Source organism: Panthera uncia (assembly GCF_023721935.1).
Source record: "Panthera uncia isolate 11264 chromosome A3 unlocalized genomic scaffold, Puncia_PCG_1.0 HiC_scaffold_11, whole genome shotgun sequence".
NCBI lineage: Eukaryota > Metazoa > Chordata > Mammalia > Carnivora > Felidae > Panthera > Panthera uncia.
This window is the reverse complement of record NW_026057578.1, coordinates 87,426,384-87,449,097: the sequence shown is the minus strand read 5'-3', so window position 1 is coordinate 87,449,097 and position 22,714 is coordinate 87,426,384. Positions and strand designations below refer to the sequence as shown.

General features: G+C 47.9%; 1 protein-coding gene across 2 annotated transcripts; it reads right to left on the bottom strand.

Annotated features, from left to right (window-relative positions):
* Positions 1-4,661: 4,661 nt before the first annotated feature.
* CCT7 (chaperonin containing TCP1 subunit 7) lies at positions 4,662-22,484 on the bottom strand. Of its 2 annotated transcripts, XM_049651699.1 has the most exons (12): positions 22,352-22,484; positions 17,057-17,210; positions 16,323-16,429; positions 13,990-14,115; positions 12,659-12,711; positions 12,134-12,305; positions 8,888-9,052; positions 7,855-8,043; positions 7,144-7,241; positions 6,630-6,762; positions 5,967-6,173; positions 4,662-5,033 (listed from the first exon to the last, which is right to left on the bottom strand). In XM_049651699.1, the coding sequence occupies exons 1-12, from the start codon at positions 22,355-22,357 to the stop codon at positions 4,812-4,814; spliced, it is 1,632 nt and encodes a 543-aa protein (XP_049507656.1). In that variant the 5' UTR covers positions 22,358-22,484; the 3' UTR covers positions 4,662-4,811. The 2 variants fall into 2 exon arrangements, with proteins under 2 accessions (XP_049507656.1, XP_049507657.1); XM_049651700.1 differs by lacking the exon at positions 13,990-14,115.
* Between the last annotated feature and the right edge of the window lie 230 nt (positions 22,485-22,714).

Genomic DNA, 22,714 nt, shown 5'->3' with positions numbered 1-22,714 from the left:
GAGCACCCTCATCAGACTTGCCTCCCTCCCCAGTCTCCACTGGCCCTATGGACTGTGGGCTATGCTGGAGTTCTTTAGCCTAGGGGCAGTGCTGGGGCCTGAGCCACAGCCGTTTGGCTTAGAAGTCACAGAACGCAAGTAGGTTTTCACAGACTTGCACGGTTCCAGCAAGACCAGGTTCTGGCACTAAGGCTCCAAAGACTCAGGTCTCCCCAGTTCCTACTCTCAGAACCCTCACGGTGGTGTAGAGGCTATGGGTCCTGCCAACATTCATTTGGAAAGTTCTTTCAAACATTAACCTCAATCCATCTTAGGGTTTCCTTCTCTCCTATACAGGATCAGCTTTGCCCTAACCATTAGGTTGCTGGTCCTGGCTGGGGCTGGACTCCTCTAGTTTCTCAGCCCTTTGCAGTGACCCAACTTTCTGCCACAGCCTGGCTTAGACATCAAGACCCAGCCTGGGTTACCCTGTAATGAGTCCTCCAGAGCAGGGACCCCACAGGCTCAGCGTCCAGCTCCCCTGGCTCCACACCCAGCTCTGTCCCAGCTCTTGTTGATGACTTTTCCTCCCGTGGCTTATTCTGGCCTTGCCCTTTGAAGACCCCAAATACCAAGGGTGTCATGTTGGCAATTCCCTGTCCAGTCGTGCACAAAGCCTTGGCTGTGTGGCATCCCCCACTCCAGAGCGGCTGGCTCCACTGGCTCCCACCTCCCCAGCCTTGTCCCCCGGAGTCACAGGAAGAAGCACAACTTTTCTCTGTCCTCCAGGGACCTGGAAAAGATATGAGGGTATCCTGGGTGCATCTGTCCTGCCTTGCCAACTGCACCCTTTACAGCTCCCGCTTGAGACCTTAGGACCGGAGGTGCTGCCCACCCCTGCCCCCGTCCCCCCACCCCCCCCATCTCCTGGACAAAGCACAAAGGGATGCCCTGCTTGGCCTGAGCCTGCCTTACTGAGGGATTTTTCTGCCCCAGGAAGCTTCCATCTCTGAATAGAAGGCTTTGGGTAATTTCTCCCTGGGTGGGCACCCACTGGGATGTCAGGAAAGGAGGTCAGGGTGCATGGGCAGTGAGCTAGAGTGGGAGAAAGTGCTGAAAGAACTGATCCCTGGAGTAGGTTCATTCACCCACTCCACCCACCCATCCACACATCCTTGCAACAGTCCTGACCACCACCAGCACTGGGGGCAGAAGAGTGAACAGGGCCTCCCCTCTCCTGGCTGGCAGGAAGTTTGGCCAGCAAGTCCCCACCTTGTATTTGCCAGCTTAGTGTGTGTGTAAAGGATGTGTGGGAGTACATATTGCACAGGCCCCTGCCGACGGGAACGATGGGTCACAGCGTGTTCTACCGCACAGCTGCCCCTGGGGCTGACAGACTCCTGCACCCTGGACTTCACGTGTGCTGAGAACTGGAAAGTTGCAGGCCCCCTGTCCCCCAACTCAAAGTTATTCAAAGCACAGCCTGCTGCTGTGCGGGGAGCTCGTCTGCAGGCCTGTTCCATTTGTTCACTTCTTTGGCAACCACACAGCAGGCTGAGGATGGAAAACAGGGACGGAGGGCCTGGCCATCCCTGAGGCACCTTATCCCTCACTCAAAGGAGAATCCTCCTCCTCCATCTCACACCTAATAAGATGCAAGGGAGAGGAGTACCTGAGAGACCCAATCAAGGCAGGCCCTGCTCGGGGGTCCTGGGCACATGCAGAGGTCCCATGGGCCCCAGCACTTGGTGTCCCTACCACCTCTCCCTGTTATATAGCCTGCAATGGTAGGCTGATTCATCAGGCTTTGCTTGGGCTTCCTCCCCATGGCACCAGCAGGGAACAAAGGAGATGCTGTGTATGTCTGACCCCCCCGGGGAGAGGAAATGTGCTGCCCAGAACCATGGCTTTTCACTGGCTGAGAAACCACCTAAGGAGCAAGGCAGTCCAGGATTTCCTGGTCCTGTGAGTGGTTTGAGCTGGCCTCTTATGGGAAGTCCTTCAACAACGAAAAAGCCACCTCCTTCCCAACGCCTGCTGCTCCAAGGTTTGGCTCCATCCTTTCCCTTTGGGTTCTACTTGTTCCCCTGGTCCTTTGGGCCATGGGTGGGAAGCTGCCCAGTCCCTAAGTCCCTCTAAGGCACTAAGCTGAAGACCTCTCCAGAGTGACTATTGGTGCCAAAGACCCAATTCCTGGTGGACTTGGGTTGAAGACGGGAGATGGTGAGCAGGTGCAGGGCCCATGTGCCCAGAGGAGTTAACTCAAACTGATGGGATCTGTCTAGCCCATCAGTCCTTGAGGAGTAGAATTCCCTCCCCCAGGGGCCTGGCGGCACTTCTCCTTAACCCTGGTGGTCATGCTTTCTCACCCAGCCTTGTTCCAGGCCCGCATTTCTGTATATACTGCTGTGTATCATGTGTATGTATTTATTCCTGGACAAGTGTATTCATCTGCAGCCTTTGCCTGAGGATAAGGTTTAGGACTGGGTGAAGACCAGAATACCAGGGCCGACTAAGGCAACCAGCTCCTATTTCTTCCCCAATCCCCCGGGACCCTGGCCAGTCCCAAGACTGCCCTGACAATCAGGCAGGCTTCCCCACCATGAGCCCAAGCCTTGTCTGCCATTGCTGGCATGGCTCTAGGAGGCTTGGCCTCGGGCTTCCTGGCCTCAGTCCTGCCCTAGCAGGGGTCCTGCATTTAGGCGCAGAGGCCTGAGGTGACCTAGGCTTGCCTCATGACTGGCACCGGTAGGCCTGGCTCTAGTGGGCACCGCTAGCGGGGACCTCCACAAGTGGCCCCCGGGCCTGCCTTCCCCGCACAGCCAGGCTGCAATGCGCCTGAGCCGTGAGAGGGTAGCTCCCCCCACCCCCAGCAAATGAGGTGGAGGGGTGGAGAGCATTTTTTGGTTTTGTTTCTGAAGTGGTGCCTGTACCTCCAGCCCCCAGGGGGCCTTCCCTGGCCCCACTTCTCTGCCCCACCCAGGCATCACCATCCCAGCACTTTGCTCCACATTATCCACAGATGCCCTGTGCCGAATGTACCTGAGTGTATGTATTTAAAAGGACTCACATGGGCATCAGAGAATTTATGACTTTGTATCCAATAAAAAGGTGGTGAAACTGGAATATCTGCCAGGGAAGTAAATGGTAGGTGGCCATATTTGTCCATCTGCGTCACCAAGCCTTTCTGCAGCTAAACTGCACTGAGGCAGGAAGTGGTTGGATGACCTGAATGGCATCAACAGAGTGAATAAAGCATTAGGAAGACCTGTCAGGACTGCAGACGTCGCTGAAAGCCATGCAGGTCACTATCCATCCCTGTCCCAGTTCACTCTTTCAGCGTCTGCATGCAGACAAAAAACCTTGGGGTGTCGTTTCTGATTCAGCTGGGAGACGCCATCTTTAAGGACAACCCCTGCACAAGGACGAAAGGAGCAGTGGGCACTGTCCAGTCCCTCAATGGCTTGGCCACCTCTGCTGGAAGTTAGAGCCAGCCAATAAGGCTTTTAGCCTGGGAGAGACCAAACTGTCCGTCACTGGCCTCGACTACCCCAGTTTGCAAAATGAAGTCGCGCCACTGATTATTACTCAGGTCTTGAAAGATTTAAAGCCAGTAAAAAGACCAGGTGCTTAGGCTTAAATTGTGAGTGGCTCTAGCATCAAACAGGTAGATGAGCATAACTCTGAGCCAGCTACTTTTATGTTCATAACAAAGGTAGAGCAGCTGAGGCTCAGAAAAATTAGTTTACCCAGAGACTATCAAGTTAGAAGGGATGGGGGGGGGGGGGTAAAAAAAAAAAAAAAAAAAAAAAAAAAAGAAGGGAGGTCAGACTCCACAGTCGGGACCTGATCACCACCCCATCCCTGCTTTTGAGTCCATCTAACCAAGAGGGGATCAGACTCAAGAGACTTTCTTTCTAATCACCTCCCAGTTGCAGGCAGCAAAAGCTTCCATGGCTCAAAGTGACATAGTTACTCACCTCTACCTTCAACAGTTACTAACTACAGCTAGCTGCAGGCCAGCTCTGAGGACTAGTATAAACGAGAACGCAGTCAAACCCTGCTGGTTTCTAGTTGATCTGTGGTGGCCACTGCAAACCTCCATTGGTCAGAAGAAAGCAAAAGGAACCCCCAAGACCACTGGTGGTCAAACAGAGAAGACCACGTGGGTGCTCCTTCAGCCACCTCTCCTCAATGGACTTTTAAGATAATCACTACAGAATTTAAAGGGAATGTGGCCTCTTTACACATTCCTCCGAGAGATCTTGAGTAAGAGAGACCAGGACACTGAGCCAAAAAGAATATACAAGTGGAAGGAGCAAGCAAGGTAATAGAATGCATTGACTCAAACCCACAGAAGTCCTTGGAGCACTGCCTGGCAAGGCCAGGGCTAAACAAGATGACGTCAGAAGAAAAGGAAGGGACTCCACATCTCCTAACTACTTCTGGGACTAAGAGAGCGCTCCGAGTGAAACTTCTGGACGGAGGCCCCTCAGGTGGAGCTCTCTGCTGGCAGAGTGGACCCTCTGCCTTAAAAACCAGACGCTGTTGAGGACTCAGTCCGATAGGAGAGAAGAAAACTTTTCCGTCTGTCAGGTGAGTACATACGAAAGTAAAATCCTGAGCTGGAGTCAAGACATTTATCAGTAAAAGTCCGGTGCCCAAATAATTTGCAAAGTGAATTCTAAGTCTTAGCTTTATTTAAATAACCTCAGTGAGAACAGAGTGGGCCAATTACGACCCCTTCCTTGTAATACCAACTAACCAAGACGGGGAGAGTAAGCATACCCTGCAGCCAGCCCGCCGGCCACTCATGAGGGACGGGGTGCCTCTCAGTGGGGGCGGCCCCGGCCCCGGCCCCGGCCCGCAGCTGGGGGAGCGTCCACCGTTGAGCGAGGGTTTTTGATGGTTTCATCTACCGACACGATAAGGCAGGCAGCCTCAGAGGCTGCGGTCAGGGCATTGATGCGCACCATAGCTGGCTCCCACACGAAGGCCTCAAAGTTGTCAGCAATGTCCTCGTTGTTGATGTCCACTCCATACCACATGCCCCCCTGAAAGAGCAGGAGAGGAGGGGAGGTTAATAAGGAACTGCTCTCAAGTTTCTTCTTGCAAATCCTCCCAAAGACAAGGTCGTTAGGAAACCTCATACTCTGAACTTGCCAGCATTTCCCTAAGAAAGACGGCATCTGTCTGGCATCACACAAAGAACCTGAAAGTGCAGGTCTTCTCTTCCCACTCGTGCCCCCAACGACCACCCCCTTCAAACCCTAGACATGCTGCTCACACAAGAGCTCTGGGCCCTCCTCTAGGCAACGTGCCGTGTTTTGGGGAGGTCCAGTCCTCAGGTCACCCGAGGACTGTGTATATCACACCACAGTTCTCAAGAGGAACACTTTCCAATCCCTTATCTCGCTGCTTCCACCAGTCCCCACTTCGGATGAGGGAATGGAGATGCAAAGAAGTGAAGGGACTCTCTTAAAATCCTAACAAAGGCAGAAGCAAGGTCACGGAGCGCTGCTGTCACAGTACTGAGCACTTAACAAATATCTCTAAACAAATGTTTGCTAAATAGCAAACGAACACATTTAAGTTCTCACAGAGATCACAACTTAAGAGATGGTAGCACCATGGCTGGACTGCCCAGCAGCAGGGCTCTGGCATGCCTCGCCACCACTGGGAAACCCAGTAACGTGCTCAGCGTGTGCTTCCAGGAAGGAGGCTGCAGGGTGCCCCTGGTTCCTTTGATGGCACCACAAGGAGCTATGATTATACTCTTGGTAGAAGCACTGAAGAAACTCTGGAGGCTCCAGTCCTGGCACTGTGGCTTTCCCTCTGCCCTCAGAGGAGACACAGTCGAGTCGGTACTGGGTTTAGTTCCAGCCCTGTCATGGGCCTGAACACTCTATGGAGCTTGAGTAAGCATAGCACACACTCAAAATTTAGCCCCATGCACCCAATCCCTGGACTCAAGGAGACGGACCCACCTGGGCATGCCGAGCTCGCAGCTTGTTGAGGATGTTTGTGGCATCAAAGCCAGCATTGTCACACAGCTGGCGTGGGATAATTTCCAAGGCCTTGGCATATGCCCCAATTAACAGCTGCTGTTTTCCTGGAACGGTCCTTGAGTAATCCCGCAGGTACTTGGAGAGCTCCATCTCAATGGCCCCGCCACCAGCCACCACTGAATCGTTCTGCAGAGACCAGACCCACCTCTTAATGCTAACAGGCCCCTGGCTCAAGGTCCAGCCACAGCGGAGTTGGACCAGCTAGTCAAAAGGTCCTCCCAGTACAGAAAGGGAGTAGTTCCTCATTCCTCCCTCATCCCAAACCCCAGGAAGCCTAGATGTGGCTCTTATCTAGCACATTCCAACCTCCATCTGGTGGACCTTATGGTTTCTGACCATCTCCAAGGTCACTTTGGACCTCGAGAGCATTGGTGCAATCACTGGGATGGCTAAGGACAGTAGCTCCACTGTTTGTTTACGAGAACAAGTCTTAGCCTTTAAGGCAGCATGACCTATTTTGAGAGACTGAAGCTGTTTGTCTATGATTTGTGAGGCAATCAGGGCTAACAGGCCACCCAGGGAAGGATAAGTTATATATGGTAGAAATCACCACAAAGATCCAGGAAACCCCCAGTCTAGTACCTTGATGGCCCTCCTGACAATCATGATGGCGTCGTGCAGGGACCGCTCTGTCTCCTCCATGAACTGCTCAGCACCACCACGGAGGATGATAGTACAAGTCTTGGCCTTGGGGCAGCCAGTGAAGAAATTATACCTACACCCAGGATCAAATCATACATGTAAACTTCTTTCTGCTGCCAACCTGTTGTGTATGACCTCACCACGTTCGCCCAACACTCAACAGCTGCTCTTTTGTTCCTCACTAGGGTTTCCAATCCTACTCTTGAAGAGTTTTGGGGAAGGTCTGGGGCTGTAACCCTAGGGGAGAAGATACTGTAGAGTCAGACTTTAGACCCAACTTGATCTTCTGCTCTCCTGAAATACTTTATATCTGAGTTCTTTATGTCCCAAAAGGTGAGACCTCAAAAAAGAGCGGCACATGTTGTATACCACACCCAAAAGATGGCAGAAGGCCAGACCCAGGCAGGTCTCATGAGCTCTGCCAGCAGGCAGCCCAGGCCTATGGCTTGCTTACCTCTCGCCCCCAATCTGGGTCTCTTCAAAGACCTGGCAGCGGCCCAGCACATCTGCTGACAGAGCATTCACACTGGTCTGGATGGAGCCTCCACAGGCCTGAGAAGCACAAGAGATCAGATCACCTTCACATGAAGCCAGAAGAGAGCTTCCTGCCACCTAGTCTCAAAAGCCAATTCCCATGCTAGACCCTGCCACAGTGCCCAGGACTCCCTGCACTGGACAACCTCCCACTTACCTCCCTAAAAGAGGAGAAAACAAAACAGAACAAAGACCTACGAAGGACAAGCAGGCCTGGTCAAAAGGAGATGGAGACCTTTTACTTCACCCAACACCCACGCCTCCAAACTAGTGTGCCTTGGGCCCAACAACTAAAGTTAGGATCAGTGCTTTAGACCTAACATATCTTGTGGAGATGCTCAAAAAGAAAAAGGAGAAATGTGGCTGAAAACATCAGTACTTGAACTGATCTAGCTGATCAGAGCATCACTGCTAGGTTCCCTCACCAATCAGATTTCCTGACTTGCTCTGGTTACACCGAGCACATGCACATGGGATTGGAGTGCTTCACGGCAAAAAAAAAAAAAAAAAAAAAAAAAAAACAAGGTTTAGACAGGCCTAGTCACAGGCCAACACTCCAGTATACCCGTAGTAAATTAAAACCCCTCCAGGACCACAAAAGCCAAGAAGCAGTCTGTGAATGTTTAGTTACCATCATTGTCCTCTTCAGATCCTCCTCTGGCACACGGCCAGCACAGAACATGTCCCTGTCGGCAAAGTACTGGGTGGCCACATCCCCGATGGGGAGTTTGGACAAGACGACTTTGGCTCCGGAGTGATGGATCCTCTCTAACTTGTCATAGAGAATGTTCCACTCAGCATCAACAATTGCCTGATAATCCTGAAGAGAGACCCAGAAAAGGATAAGGATGCTTGGGGAGGGGTGGGGCATGAAGGGCAGGGGGGAGATTAGCATATATGGTAGGCTAAAATATACTCCCCAAAATAAAACGTGCTGATGTATTTGGGAATTAAAAAGGGTAAACAAAATAGCCTCTCCTCAGTCCAAGTAACAAGAACCCTACATGAGAAATCAGGAATCACCTAAAACTTTCAGACACCAAAGTAGAAAGAAACCCCAGGACTGGGAGTTACTCCACAGCTGGTATGCCAAGGTGTGAGAAATAGTTTAGCTTCGCAGAGTTGTAGATTCCTCTAAGATGCTGTACCCATGGAGTTCCCAATAACAAGATCCCTTCCCTCCAGAGGCCACTGTGTTTTGGCGACACATTACCCAACAGCACCTACTTATAGCTGGATGACACTGCTACTCGAGATAGCCTTGGTATTATCAGTGATGGGAGCACACCTGTCCCTACAGTGTGGGACCCAGTATAGGAGGTGAGGGGCCCTCAACTGCCCAGGTAAGAGGAATCAAAACACTGGGCTCAGTGTATGGGTGGAGGGCAGCTGCCAGCCCCTTCCCTGGGGCCAGAGAATATTTCAGCAGGTCTCCCCTATCCAAGTCTCCTCAGGTCCCTATCCAAGTCTCTTTACTCACAGAGAGAAGAGTGAGGAAAGAAGTGGGCCTAGTATTTGGACATCAACATATTCAGGGGGACAAGAGGAGAATGGGGCTCATAAGGAGCCTGAGAAACAGCTGGACCCAAGAGAGCCACAAAGACCCAAGACTTTGGCCCAGAACGCTGACAACTCCATGCCTCTAGCCAGCTGGTAGGGCCTACCTCAACTGTGTGGACTCTGATTTCAGCATTATCTTTCTCAGCTTTCAGCTCAAGCTCAACATTTAAAAGGGCAATCATTGGATTATTGTACTTTTTGGGTTGCATTTCAAACCCAGCGTAAGAGAAAGTCTTCTTGAACGCGACGCCGGCTACTAGCTGGGACTCCTGTTTAAAAAAACAAACAGTTAACAGTTCAGTCACTACTGGCATGAAATGAAATCAAGCTAGTGCTGTGCTAGACTAACATGTGTCCATTTCTGCAAACATGAAAGAGTTAACCACGTCTTTATTTCACTGTTACAACAAAGCCTTTCCACTTTCATAAAAGCTAGGAAAAATACAAAACATATTTTGGTTATCCCTTCAGTATAAAGAAAATCAATCATTCAGCTTACAGGGACTAAGCATGGGAAAGGCCTGTTTGGGCTATTTTCTAAGACTGGCCTTCAAAGCAGGAGCCAAGGGCTAACACTGAATGTATTTACCGACAGTGCCAGGCAAGGAACCAGGCATTTATGAATAAGGCACAGGCCTCTTCAATCCCAACTCACCCCCCAGTCTTCTACTGGACACACCTACACACGCTCCTACTGCACGCGCACACACATACTCCTGTGTACAGCATCCTAGGTCCTTCCTCTTCCCAGGAGATGAAGCCAAAAGATCTTAAGAGTCAGAAATTCCCTGTACAGTTCCCAAGCCACCATTGTGGCTTCCCATGGGTTGGATTTAACAGCAGGGCATACATAGTAAGAAAGCATGTTGCACTTGGGACTGACTTTAGGACTATCTAAAGACCTGGGTTCAAATCTCAGATCTCTTTCTTGCTAAATGACCAAGTCATTTCCCACACGATAAAAAAGGGTATTTCCGTTCAATACCTCTATGTTCTCTGGCCTTCTCACTAGATAAATTAGTTTTATTTATTTTATGAGAGAAAGGGAGAGGGAAGGGGGTGGGAGAGACAGCGCACGCGAGCCCATGCGTGAATGAAAGGGGCAGAGTGCAAGAGAATGTTAAAAAGCCTCCATGCTCAGTGCAGAGCCTGACACGGGATTTGATCCGATGACCCTGGGATCATGACCTGACTGAAATCAAGAGTCAGATGTTCTACTGACTGAGCCACCTAGATATCCCAAATTATTGTTATTTAAAAAAAAATTTTTTTTAATTCATTTTTGAGAAACAGAGAGCGCAAGTGGGAGAGGGGCAGAGAGGGGCAGAGAGAGAGAGACAGAGACAGAGACAGAGAGACAGAATCTGAAGCCAGGCTCCAGGCTCTGAGCTGTCAGCACAGAGCCCGATGCAGGGCTTGAACTCATGAACCTCAAGATTATGACCTGAGCCGAAGTCGGATGCTTAACCAACTCAGCCACCCAGGCGCCCCCACCAAATTATTATTTTTGATCCCTAGTTGAGTGAATTGGCCAATCTAATCTCAAGAGTCCAGGGAAATAGGAAGGCCCAGGAGAAGATGGATGACTGCTACCAAAGTAGTGGGTAAAGACAAAGTCAGTAAGCCATGATGGGCCAAGAAAGCACTGGTACCTGGGGCCAAAGACAGGGAAGTAACTCAGATGACCTCCAAATTCCTCACAAGTTTTATTACAGAAAGAGAACCTGAGTCCACTGACATGTGCCATGACAGGAGGAAGGACAACAGAGTGGGAGTGCAACTCAGAAGGGTAAAAGTCAAAGAACAGAAAAGTGAAGGGCCACGCCAGGCTATAATATTTGAAGCAGGTCTCGCCCCATCCAAATCCCTTCAAGCTGGGTCACCAAGATAGAGAAAATTAAGAAGTAGGGCAGGCCAGAGTGGAGAAAGGCCAAAGCAGCATAGAGATACCAACAGGATGCTTCCAGACAGATACTACTGTGTTAAAAAAAGAACAAGTTACAGTTAGGTTGTGCAATGCACTAGCCATGAACCACATGTTGCTATTTAAATTTATTTTTTCAACGTTTTTTTTTTTTTTTTTTTTTTTTGGGACAGAGAGAAACAGAGCATGAACGGGGGAGGGGCAGAGAGAGAGGGAGACACAGAATCGGAAACAGGCTCCAGGCTCCGAGCCATCAGCCCAGAGCCTGACGCGGGGCTCGAACTCACGGACCGTGAGATCGTGACCTGGCTGAAGTCGGACTCTTAACCGACTGCGCCACCCAGGCGCCCCGTTGCTATTTAAATTTAAATAAATAAAAATTAAATTAAAAATTTAGTTCTTCAGTTGTATTAACTGCATTTCAAGTGCTTGGTAGCCACACATGGCCAGTGGCTGCCATAAAATGGACAGCACAGACATGTAACAGTTCTACCGTGACAGGAAGTTCCATTGGACAGCAATGAATTAAAAGCCCCACATGCTGATATGGATCAAATTCTAAAATAAGTTGTTAGTGGCGCCTGGGTGGCTCTGTCAGCTGAGTGTCCAATATTGGCTAAGGTCATGATCTCATGGTTCACGAGTTTGAGCCCCATGTGGGCTCTGTGCTGTCAGCTCAGAGCCTGGAGCCTGTTTCAGATTTTGTGTGTGTCTCTCTCTCTGGCCCTCCACTGCTTATCCTCTGTCTTAAATAAACATTAAAAAAATTAAGTTGTTAAACGGACAAAAGTGAGTTATAGAACACTATGTATTATAAATAAGCACTTGTGTTTAGGAAAGCAGTATTTACATATGTATTTACAGATGCATAAAACAATTCTGGAGGCACCTGCTCTCACACACACACACACACACACACACACACACACACACACACTCACTCACTTATTAGTGGTTGTATCTGGGGCAGGAGTGGTGAATGGGACGTTTACTTTTTTCCTTTAGGATTCTTTTTACGTTTAGAACTATGTATCATCTATCCAAAATAAATGAATAAAAGAAGGGAGAGCTTGGGCATGTCACTTGGAGAATGGACTGAGAAGTACTTCTCAGGCTTATTAACTGAGAGGGTCATAGGTAATTTATTAGATGGAGCTAGTCCCATCCCCTCCCACATTACACTAAGATTCTAACAGTCAACTAGTTAGATCTGCTGTTCTGCTGACAAGTAAATATAGGTCCACAGAAATTACAAAATATATCTACAGTCACAGCCTGCAGTGACAGTATGGGGAATACAACTCCAGTCTGACTTCTAGCTCAACACGCATTCTATTCCTGTAACATGTGTTCATCTCCTGTACCAACCTATGTGAAGGGTCAATATGAAAGCAGAAGCCTCCCAGGGAGGCTGTAGCAGGCTTACCTCTAGGGCACCACCCTGCACCTTTTTGATTCCAATCATTTTAAGCTGCAACAGATCATCGAGCATCATCACCGCATCCACCACCATCTTAGCGAAGAAGGCTTTCTGCTGGGAAATCAGCTTGGAGCTCAGAGCGGTCATGGCACACTTCTCCAGCAGCTTCCTCTGCTCCCTGGGACACAAGGATAGGTGGGGCTTGTGTCAGGTCTGGAAAGCCCCTTGTCTGAGTCTATTGCAATGTGTAGGGGGCTTCTGTTCTAGCCTCTAAACTCAGCCCACATCAACTTCATCTTGTACAATCTTTAGGGCAAATTATCATTGACAGATGGTGACTGCGGTCAAAGACCTCGTATGTGACAGCTTTAAAATTACAGTCTACAGCCTCTTTTGTGCTGTGAGCTGGGGCACAGCCAAGGGTCTAGCAAGAGCCAAATAGCCCCAGGCCCATATAGGGTGGCAACACGCTTCTACATCCAATTTGGCCACAAAAAGTCAAGACTCTGACAAAGCCCACTGCAAACTTACACTTTGTCTTCCTTCTTCACCGTCACAGCAATCTCTTTGATCTTGTTAACTGCCTGCCAAGAACAGAAGCCGAGTGAGTCCCTGGTGCCAAAGGCAAACTGGAGAGGTGGGTCCCAGTCTCTCTTGCCACTCTCCAATCTGTTTACTCCCAAATTGTAAGCATTTCCACTCTGCAGCTGAAACACACTTCTGAGTCTTGGTGCTGCCCGGAAACACACAGCTCTATGGTTTAGAAAACTCCCAGTGACAAATATACAGTAGGTATAGTTCTGAAGAATCATCAGGGTATTTCCAAGACTTAATTCTGAATATGCAAGGAACACTAAAACAGATGAGTGGAAACAAGCTAGGACACTTGATTGGGCCAAACCTTCTGGCTTAAGAAAAACACTCATCGGGGCGCCTGGGTGGCTCGGTCGGTTAAGTATCCGACTTCGGCTCAGGTCATGATCTCGCGGTCCGTGAGTTCGAGCCCCGTGTCGGGCTCTGTGCTGACAGCTCAGAGCCTGGAGCCTGTTTCAGATTCTGTGTCTCCCTCTCTCTGACCCTCCCCCGTTCATGCTCTGTCTCTCTCTGTCTCAAAAATAAAATTAAAAAACGTTAAAAAAAAAAATTAAAAAAAAAAAAAAGAAAAAGAAAAACACTCATGACAACTGCTAGCACTTTATATATTATTAGACACCTTATGTATGGCATACATATCTGTATGTTAAACTTAGTATCTTTTCTTTTTTTTAAGTTTTATTTATTTTTGAGACAGGGAGAGACAGAGCATGAACAGGGGACGGTCAGAGAGAGGGAGACAGAATCTGAAACAGGCTCCAGGCTCTGAGCTGTCAGCACAGAGCCCGACGCGGGGCTCGAACTCACAGACCGCGAGATCATGACCTGAGCCGAAGTCGGCCGCCCAACCGACTGAGCCACCCAGGTGCCCCAAACTTAGTATCTTTTCAAAAGCACTTCTCATATGTGATCTCATGTTACCACCCTGAACCAGAGATATTTAAGGGAGAAAGTAAAGAAAGCCTAGAGGGACCGACTTGCCTAAGATCACACAATGAAGGTCAAAGGTCAATAAAAGCAGGGTCTCAAGATACGTGTCATGAGGAACTTTAGATAAAACAAAAAACCTCTCACTTACTGAGTCAGTCAGGAAACCTGAGGCTTAAAGAGATTAAGGAAATATCTAGTCAAATAGCTACTGGATGGCAGAACAGAGATTCATAGGGAGAATTGAGAAAATGTCCAGGGAACCCTGTTACCTCTCTCTATACTCCGCTAAAGGTATTATCCTGAGAAACACAAGGCTAAGGTAGCCAGTATTCCCATACCAACTGGGTGGCAGTGCGGAAAGCTCGGATGATGATCTGTGGGTGCAAACCTTCCTCCACATAGGGTTTCACCTGCTTCAGAAACTCTGCAGCCAGCAGGGTCACTGAGGTGGTGCCGTCACCGACCTGGAAGAGGATGACAGGAAATTCACATTTCTCACAGTGAGGAATAAGGCCTGAGACTCCATTTTTAGGCAACCTACCCATTTAAACTACGGACTGTTTAAATGGGTGTGAAATGTTTTTTCTGGAAGCGTAGGTGATTGCAATGAGTACAAGGAAGGTGACGATAGTTAGGTATCCATCCCATCAAATGGCTCTGGGCTACAAAATGAATTCCTCAGCCAGGCCCATTCTCCAAAGAGGGCTGATTTTGCAAAGTTCTTCAGGATATGAAATCATATACACAGACTAACCAACAATTTATTTATTACATACAGGCACTATGATGATTAAGACAATCCCAGTCATGCTTATAATACAATACTTATGTGTCTGGTAACAAGAGGCATGAGACAAATATTCTTCAAGGAGCACAAAGTACTATAGGAGTTTACATAAAGATAATTTACAGCCAAATCCTACTAAAACAAACCTTCCAGGACCAGCCAAAGTCCTTTATATTTTAAATACTGTTTGGAATTGACAGATCACTAGTCTGCTAACCTTTCTAATGTAGTAATATTCCACAATGGGATCTAAACCCTTTATTTATTTATTTAAGCATTTTATTTATTTCTGAGAAAGGGAGACAGAATGCGAACTGGGGAGAGGCAGAGAGAGAGAGGCACAGAATCCAAAGGAGGCTTCAGGCTCCGAGCTGTTAGCATAGAGCCGGATGCGGGGCTCGAACTCACAAACCGTGAGATCAGGACCTGAGCCAGAGTCTGACACTTAACCGACTAAACCAATCAGGCGCCCCTCTAAACCCTATTTTTTTTTTTTTTTAAATTTTTTTTTCAACGTTTTTTATTTATTTTTTGGGACAGAGAGAGACAGAGCATGAACGGGGAGGGGCAGAGAGAGAGGGAGACACAGAATCGGAAACAGGCTCCAGGCTCCGAGCCATCAGCCCAGAGCCTGACGCGGGGCTCGAACTCACAGACCGCGAGATCGTGACCTGGCTGAAGTCGGACGCTTAACCGACTGCGCCACCCAGGCGCCCCTCTAAACCCTATTTTTAATCAGGGAGAAGAAGAACTAAAACTAGTTTACCTCTGATTTGGCAGAAATTTATGTTCAGCTCACTTATGTCCATTGTGTAATGTGAGGGACTCTCAAAGGGGGTTAAAAGTGTTACTGCGGTAAAGGGTATAAGCTGCCAAATTCCTGGCCAGAAAGGTTTTAGTCAGTAACAGGTCAAATTCAGACTCTTCCCACTTTAATTTCATATAAGCCATACTGTTTTGTAGGCTACTGGGTCCTAATACACCTTTTTATATAACTTCAGAACCTATCTGTAATACTATAAAATGCAAATCTGTTTCTGTCAACATTTAGTATCAAGACTCCAGTGTTAGAAATGTTTTAAAAGATAGACTGGTCAATGCCACAGTATTGTACACTTAAAAATGGCTAAAGTGAGGGACGCCTGGGTGGCTCAGAAGATTAAGCAGCCGACTCTTGATCTCAGCTCAGGTCTTGGTATCAGGGTTGTGAGTTCAAGCCCTGCATTGGGTTCCATGCTGGATGTGAAGCCTACTAAAAAAAAACAAAACAAAAAAACCTGAAGTGGTAAATTTTGTTATCTATATTTTACCAATATTAAAAAAAAAAAAAAAAGATAAACTGGAAACCTTAAAGTTTCCAGCCCCATCTTAAATGGTGACTAACACATGAGAGCTTAAACTATTTACCAGGTAACTGAAAGGAGCCTGGTTCTAAGATCTCAGCTACATGTAGGTTCTAAGATCTCAGCTACATGTAGTAAAAGAGTATGAATTAAAAAAAAATTTTTTTTAACATTTATTTATTTTTGAGAGACAGAGTATGAGCAGGGGAGGGGCAGAGAGAGAGGGAGACACAGAACTCAAAGCAGGCTGCAGACCCCGAGCTGTCAGCACAGAGCCCAACGTGGGGCCCAAACTCACAAACCGCGAGATCGTGATCTGAGCCAAAGTCGGATGCTTAACCAACTGAGCCACCCAGGCGCCCCAAGAGTATGAATTTAGAAGATTAACTTCATCTAAATACTTTACAATTTATAAGCACGTACTACTTATGACATCATAACTTTAGATATATAATCAAAAAACTTTTAAGACAGAAGAGCAAAGGAGCAAGCAGGCATGTGTTTCAACCTTCACTTAAACACATATGCTTGATCTTCCCACCTCAGCATCTTGGGACTTGGCAATGTCCACTAACGTCTTTGCTGCAGGATGGACAACATCAAGGAGTTTCAGAATTGTGGCCCCATCATTAGAAATCGTTGCTTTGCCTTAAAAGGAACAAACACAAAGTAAAAATTTAAAGACCTTTTCTCCAGTTGGACTTGGAGCCCAAGCACACTTTACTGGGATGGGACAGAGGAGATCATGGCATAAATAAACTGATCTTTTTATAGATTTAGCTCTGTGCACAAAGGGCCACCTAAAATCACAAACTTCTGAAGACCATGAGCTCCCGATTTTCTCTGAACAGCATTTAGCATACATTGGACTGGATGTAGAAAATACTAAATGGGAATGAGAAACCATTTAGATATTCTTAACATAGCTGATGCCTACTATTGTCTCACGTCAGTTAATATACTAAAACACGAGGGGGAATTCTGTCTTGGTAATATGATACAATGGGAATGACCAAAGTTAACTTAGATAGTTCTCTTTCATGTTTCCAGGCTGCATCTCTCTATGAGGCAACATGTTCCTGAGCCCAACTTCTTCCATATATCCCTGTAGGGTTCAGCATTCAGGACAATGTATGAAATGGAACCATCTCCTAGCAAGCAATCCTTCAGAGACCTTAAAAGCAGTAGAATTTCTGATACCAACTTCTGCTAGCCCCAGCACTCCCCAGGAGTCTCCTCTTCTGCACACTGGCCTGAGGAACCCTGCAGACTTACCTCGGCCGTCTACGATCAGCTTGTCCATGCCACGAGGGCCCAGGGTGGTTCTTACAGCTTCTGCAATCACCTGGCAGGCACTGATGTTACTTACAAGCTGGGGGATGCCTTGGGAGCTATCAGTCCCCTCTTTCAACAGGATAACTGGTGTGGGCTACAGAAGAAAGCAATTGACTGCTTTTAATAATCATCTACTACAATGAAATTCAAGGAGGGAGGGGAAAAGAAAAATGTTTTCATCTCTCTCATAACAGAAATACCTGGAGACCTTTTGTTATTTTTTTATTTGACAGAGAAAGCACATGCGCGCACAAGTGCAGGAGCAGGCTCCACGCTCAGCGCAGAGCTTGACTCAGGATTTGATCCCACAGCCTTGGGACCATGACCTGAGCTGAAATCGAGAGTCGGACGCTCAACCAACTGAGCCACCCAGGCACCCCTCTGGAGGCCTTTAAAACCATATTCCCACTGTCCACCACATAGACTTCTTAACCAGCCTCTACATCCAGAGATACTGCCAGGACTACAACATACCCTACAGGCGTGCTAGAAAATGGTCATGGCAAGCACGATTTGGTCTAAAAGAACAAATCAAATACTGTGTTCTCCAGCGCTCGGCTGGACGAGCACAGCCTTTTCAACTTCTGACACTATTCCCTGTGTTGAAGAATTAGGTCAGAGCACAGGAGGAAGAAGCCCAGTGTTCACCCTCTGGCAAAGCAACCACTTATCTGCATTACAGCTTAATCCTAGGGAAGTTGATGGGGCACTGATGCAAAACACGAGGCGCCAGCAGCTTCAGGTGGTGTCCTGGAGATGCCCAGGCAGGCAGCTTTACCACGACGCTCAGCTGGAGAGCAGGGAAGCAGCATGTTGTCCCGCCTCACAAAACAAGTCTAATTCATACAGCAGTGTTTCCATTCTCATGCTGGTACCACAGAGCTTCCTTGTGACCAATCTCCAACCAAATGTCCCACATAAGTTTTTCTCTATTCTGCATGCCAGTCTTTTTTTGTTTTGTTTATTTATTTTTGAGACAGAGAGAGACAGAACATGAACGGGGGGAGGGTCAGAGAGAGGGAGGGAGACACAGAATCTGAAACAGGCTCCAGGCTCTGAGCTGTCAGCACAGAGCCCGATGCGGGGCTTGAACTCACGAACTGCAAGATCATGACCTGCGCCGAAGTCGGACGCCTAACCGACTGAGCCACCCAGGCGCCCCTGCATGCCAGTCTTGAGAACAATCACTATCCCCAAAGGGGCTTAATTGGCAGACCTGCAGAAACTCTGGGAAGACAGGGATACCCGCGTAAAGGCCTGCTTAGCTACCTCTGCTCCAGTGACCATTAGCACTGACAGTAATTCCTCAGCTTAGCAAACTAGAGTCTGTATCAAAACCTGTGCCTTCAGAGATGAGCTCATAAACCAGACTCAGTCTTCCCTGTGTTTGTGACTAATTTTGTATGCGTGAAACAAAACAGTAAAGATAAAAACTGTTTTAAAACTTGTTATGCTATGTGTGTGCTATTAGGCTGCAAGTTAAAATTTACTTCTTACCACAAATTGCCATAACAAGTTTGAAAGCCACTGCCCAGGCCCACCCCTGTGGGTGCTTCAGGTATCTGAGCAGGAAAGGAAAGCACAAGGTTGTGTCAACTCAACAATAAGAAGTCAGGGATTCACACACCAGAAAGTCTAGTGACCCATGAGGCTGACTCCGTATTCACTGGCCAATTCCTGAAAAAGTTCAACTCCTCTGGCTAGTGTAGCAGGAGGGCAGTGGGTAGACAGAAAAGGGCTGAAGAGGCAGGTGAGAACCAGATGGCATACTCAATTGTAGATCATGGTAAGGAGTGTAGATTTTATTCCTACAAAAGGAAGGCCTGGAAAACCTTTTAGCAGAGGAATGGCATGTTCTTTTTTTAATGTTAATTTTGAGACAGAAAAGAAAGCGGAAGCACATGCGCCTGAGTGAGCAGGGTAGGGGCAGAGAAAGAGAGAGAGAGATTCCCAAGCAGGCTCAGCTCTGTTAGCGAAGAGCCCCTGTGCTGATGCGGGCATTCACCTCACATACAGAGAGATCATGACCTGAGCCAAAACCAAGAATAGGACACTTAACCAACCAAGCCACCCAAGGCGCCCCACGAATGGCATGTTCTGATTTACATTTATCTACATAAAACACAAAGAGAGAGAAAGCAGGAGGCAAGATGTAATATGTAAGTGCATAAAAGGGGGCTGGAAAGATGTGCATCGAATGCTAATGAGTAAGAGTGGAGGTAAAGAGGGTTCTGACACTTTGTATTATATGTTTTGTTTTAATTTTTTTCTAATGAACAAACTTTTTTTTTTTTAAGAAACACCTGAGACAGGATGCCTAGGTGGCTTGGTTGGTTAAGTGTCCAACTCTAGATTTTGGCTCACTCAGGTCATGATCTCACAGTTTGTGAGATAAAGCCCCACATCAGGCTCCACTCTGACAGCACAGAGCCTGCCTGCTTGGGATTCTCTCTCTCTGCCCCTCCCCTGCTAACAGGCATGTTCTCTCTCTCAAAATACTAAACTTAAAAAAAAACCAAAACAAAACAAACAAACAAAAAAAAACAATAAACAACTTTAGTAAGAATGCCTGTCAGATAACCCCTAAATCTGGGGTCAGGCATGGGCTGGAGGTAAAATTCCTTCCCTTTCACCAGTGTCCCAGGTCTGGAGGCAAGAAATGGCTTTTTTGGCCAAACTTCTTTCAAGCCTCTTCCACCTTTTGTAAGGAAAAAGGTGTCCCCACCTTCTCCTAGTCCTGCTAAATTATGCCTCATGGCAGCCCCCAAGCTTCCTTGCTTCATCTTTGCCCCAGATAGTCTTACATTTCAAAACAAAAACTAACTTGGATCTCAAGTTCATCTTATTGCCTTCAACAAATTTTCACCTCTCCAACAGGCTAACATCAATGCATGTAAAGATTTTTTTCTCAACACCCCCCCCAAACTGTACCCCTATTTACAAGAGCTACCCTGGTACCTTCTGCCAAAACCACTTTCGTGGGGCACCTGGCTGGCTTGGTTGGTAGAGCATGTGACTCTTGATCTCGAGATCATGAGTTTGAGCCCCATGTTGGCTGTAGAGTTTACTTACTTAAAAAAAAAAAAAAAAAATATATATATATATATATATACACACACACACACACACGTATGTATACACGTATATATACATATGTGTGTACATACATATGCGTGTGTATGTATATGTACACACATATATATATATAAAGACATTAAAAAAAAAAAAGTTTCTCATCAACAGGCAAGTGATTCACCAGAGCCCCAATTCTTCTAACATATTTTCTCAACAGCAGCCAATAGGGGCACCCCGAACAGAGGATCCCATAATTCCCTCTTTGCTTCCTCTTGGCGTAATTTTTATATCACCATCAATCTTAAAGCATGACCTTCCCAAAGGTAAGGACTATAGGAATCTCAATTTGTGGAGCGCCTAGATTTGGCCACATAGAAAGCAATATACAGCAGCTTATGGTGTTAAAAATTCAACTTTACATATACTTGCACATGTTTCATTCAAACTATGAACTAAGATAGCACCAGCTTCTAATTTTTGGAAAAGCACTGGCAGTGTGGTGACACCAAATCCACAGAGAGTTCTTAAATACAAAGCAAGGAGCAGCTGCCCACAGTCCCTTTGTTCCCTATGCTTTGTAGGCCCTACAGAAGTCTCACATTCCAAAAGGAGAAATATAAACAGCTAATACCACAAGGAAAAAGAGCAGGGGTCAGTTCAGGAAAAACCCAAGTGTGGTGGAGCATCCCAGTAAAGGGTTTTATCACCAGACTGAAGAACCTTGGTTCTGATCCTCAGTTCTTTCAATGCCAACCAAAACTCTTATGGTAGCCTTGTCAGCAAGATAGATTACAGGGAGGAAAGGAAGCAAACCACTACCTAGCAGAATAGCTAACATTTGCCAATTGCTTATTGATGCTGGGCACTTCAGTGCGGCTCCAGAGCCCTTACTCTCAAGGGCTCTGCTGACTCTGCACAGAAGATGAACCCGACTTCAAAAAAGGTAATGCTGAAGAGGGACTGAAAAAGGGCAGTACTGGAGGTATAAAGGGGAGAAACTACTGATAAATCCTAGGTTCCTTCTCTCTGTGGGTACAACTGGATTCACAGGGCATTCCCTAACAGAACACTTCATATGTATCAGCTTGACATCTACCAGGACAGGAAAAAGCAGCAGAAGCCCAGAAAAGAACAGAGAACTTCCTCTGACTGATAGAAATGAGTTAATTGCCAAGTGCACTACAGGGAGCAGTAAGTATCCCAGTCATCGTTTTGCCTCAAACACCTTCTTAAACGCTGGCCGTGTTCAACAGCAACTCAAGAGATAGCAGGAGGCTTGGGAATCCATGGAAGTTATCTACAACTGAGATGGCACAAAAAAATGATGCAGAAGTGGGGCGGGGGGGGGGGGGCTGCAGGATTCATCAAGACCCCCAACTCAAGAAAACGAAACCCAGAGTTAGATGGCCAACTAAGAAAAGCCTAGCCCGATGCCAAATCCGGAAGGGCAAGAGAGGGTTGGAGTCAGAGCCCGGGTCCTTCCACCTCTGATGTGCTGTCCCCATCTGCCCTCTCCATTCTCCCGGCTGAGGAGCTGTACCCGCAACAACCAGCTGGGTACGGTATATTCAGCAGGCGCTCAATAGGCGTTTACTTAAGCAATGAACGAGTGTTAAAGTACAAACCAAGTCTGTTTCCATTTATGTGGCAGCAGGCGGGCTGACCGACCGGCAAGCAACCCTAGTTGAGCCCTTCCGCTCAGCCCAACACAAGGTCCCCACGCTGCCTCTGCCCTGTTCTAGGAAGCACACGTTTTTACATCCTACATTTCCCCAGGTACCAGTGCTTCCCAGTCGGCCCGCCGACCGCGTATGCACGCTCAAGTCGGGACTCATTTAACACAGGTTACAATTGCGGGGGGCTCCAAAAACCGGGTCCCCTCAGCCGGCTTGCGGCCCCGAAGCAGCTTGGGACTTGTAGTCCCCAGTCGGCCACACCAGAACCTTCCCTCCAGCCCCACGAAGTCCTCGCCCAGGGCCCATGCTCCGTGCTCCGGCCGAAACAGGCCGCGGAGAGCCGGGGTCGCCCACAGACAAGGGGTGGGGGCAAAGACAGAGTTAGTAGGCAGCGGAGGGCTCTATGGAACTGACCCCGGCCGGGCGGTGCCACCCAGGGGCCAGATGGCAGCGGATGGCGACAGATAGGCGAAACGCCACTCACCATCATTTTGGAAGCTCGTTTAGTGGCCCGCTACCCCTTCTCTCTTCTCCGCGTCGGGGCCGCCCAGCAACCCCACAATCCCCCGCGCCAGAGAAATCCCCAGAAGCTTCTCCGAGCCGTTGGCTCGGGAGAGGAAGGGGACGGGCCACTTCCGCTACTCTATGGTTTGCTACCACAGAGTCAGTACGGCTAGAAAGGCCAGAGGCTGGGCCTCGGGGGGGGAGAGGCGTTGGTTACCGAAGGGTCGCAGGATTGTGGTTATGCATTTCTCTTTGAGTATGTAGACTCCTTGCTCGGCTCGCATTACCCACTAAACCCTCATTCCTTCCCCCACCTCCGAAAGCCAGACCAAGGAACACAGTA

Coding starts and splice junctions, on each gene's coding strand:
- CCT7 (XM_049651699.1), bottom strand. Junction 16,430..17,056: donor GCTGATCGTAGACGGCCGAG/GTAAGTCTGCAG, acceptor GTTCCTTTTAAG/GCAAAGCAACGATTTCTAAT. Junction 7,242..7,854: donor ATCTGAAGAGGACAATGATG/GTAACTAAACAT, acceptor TGTGCTTCTCAG/GCCTGTGGAGGCTCCATCCA.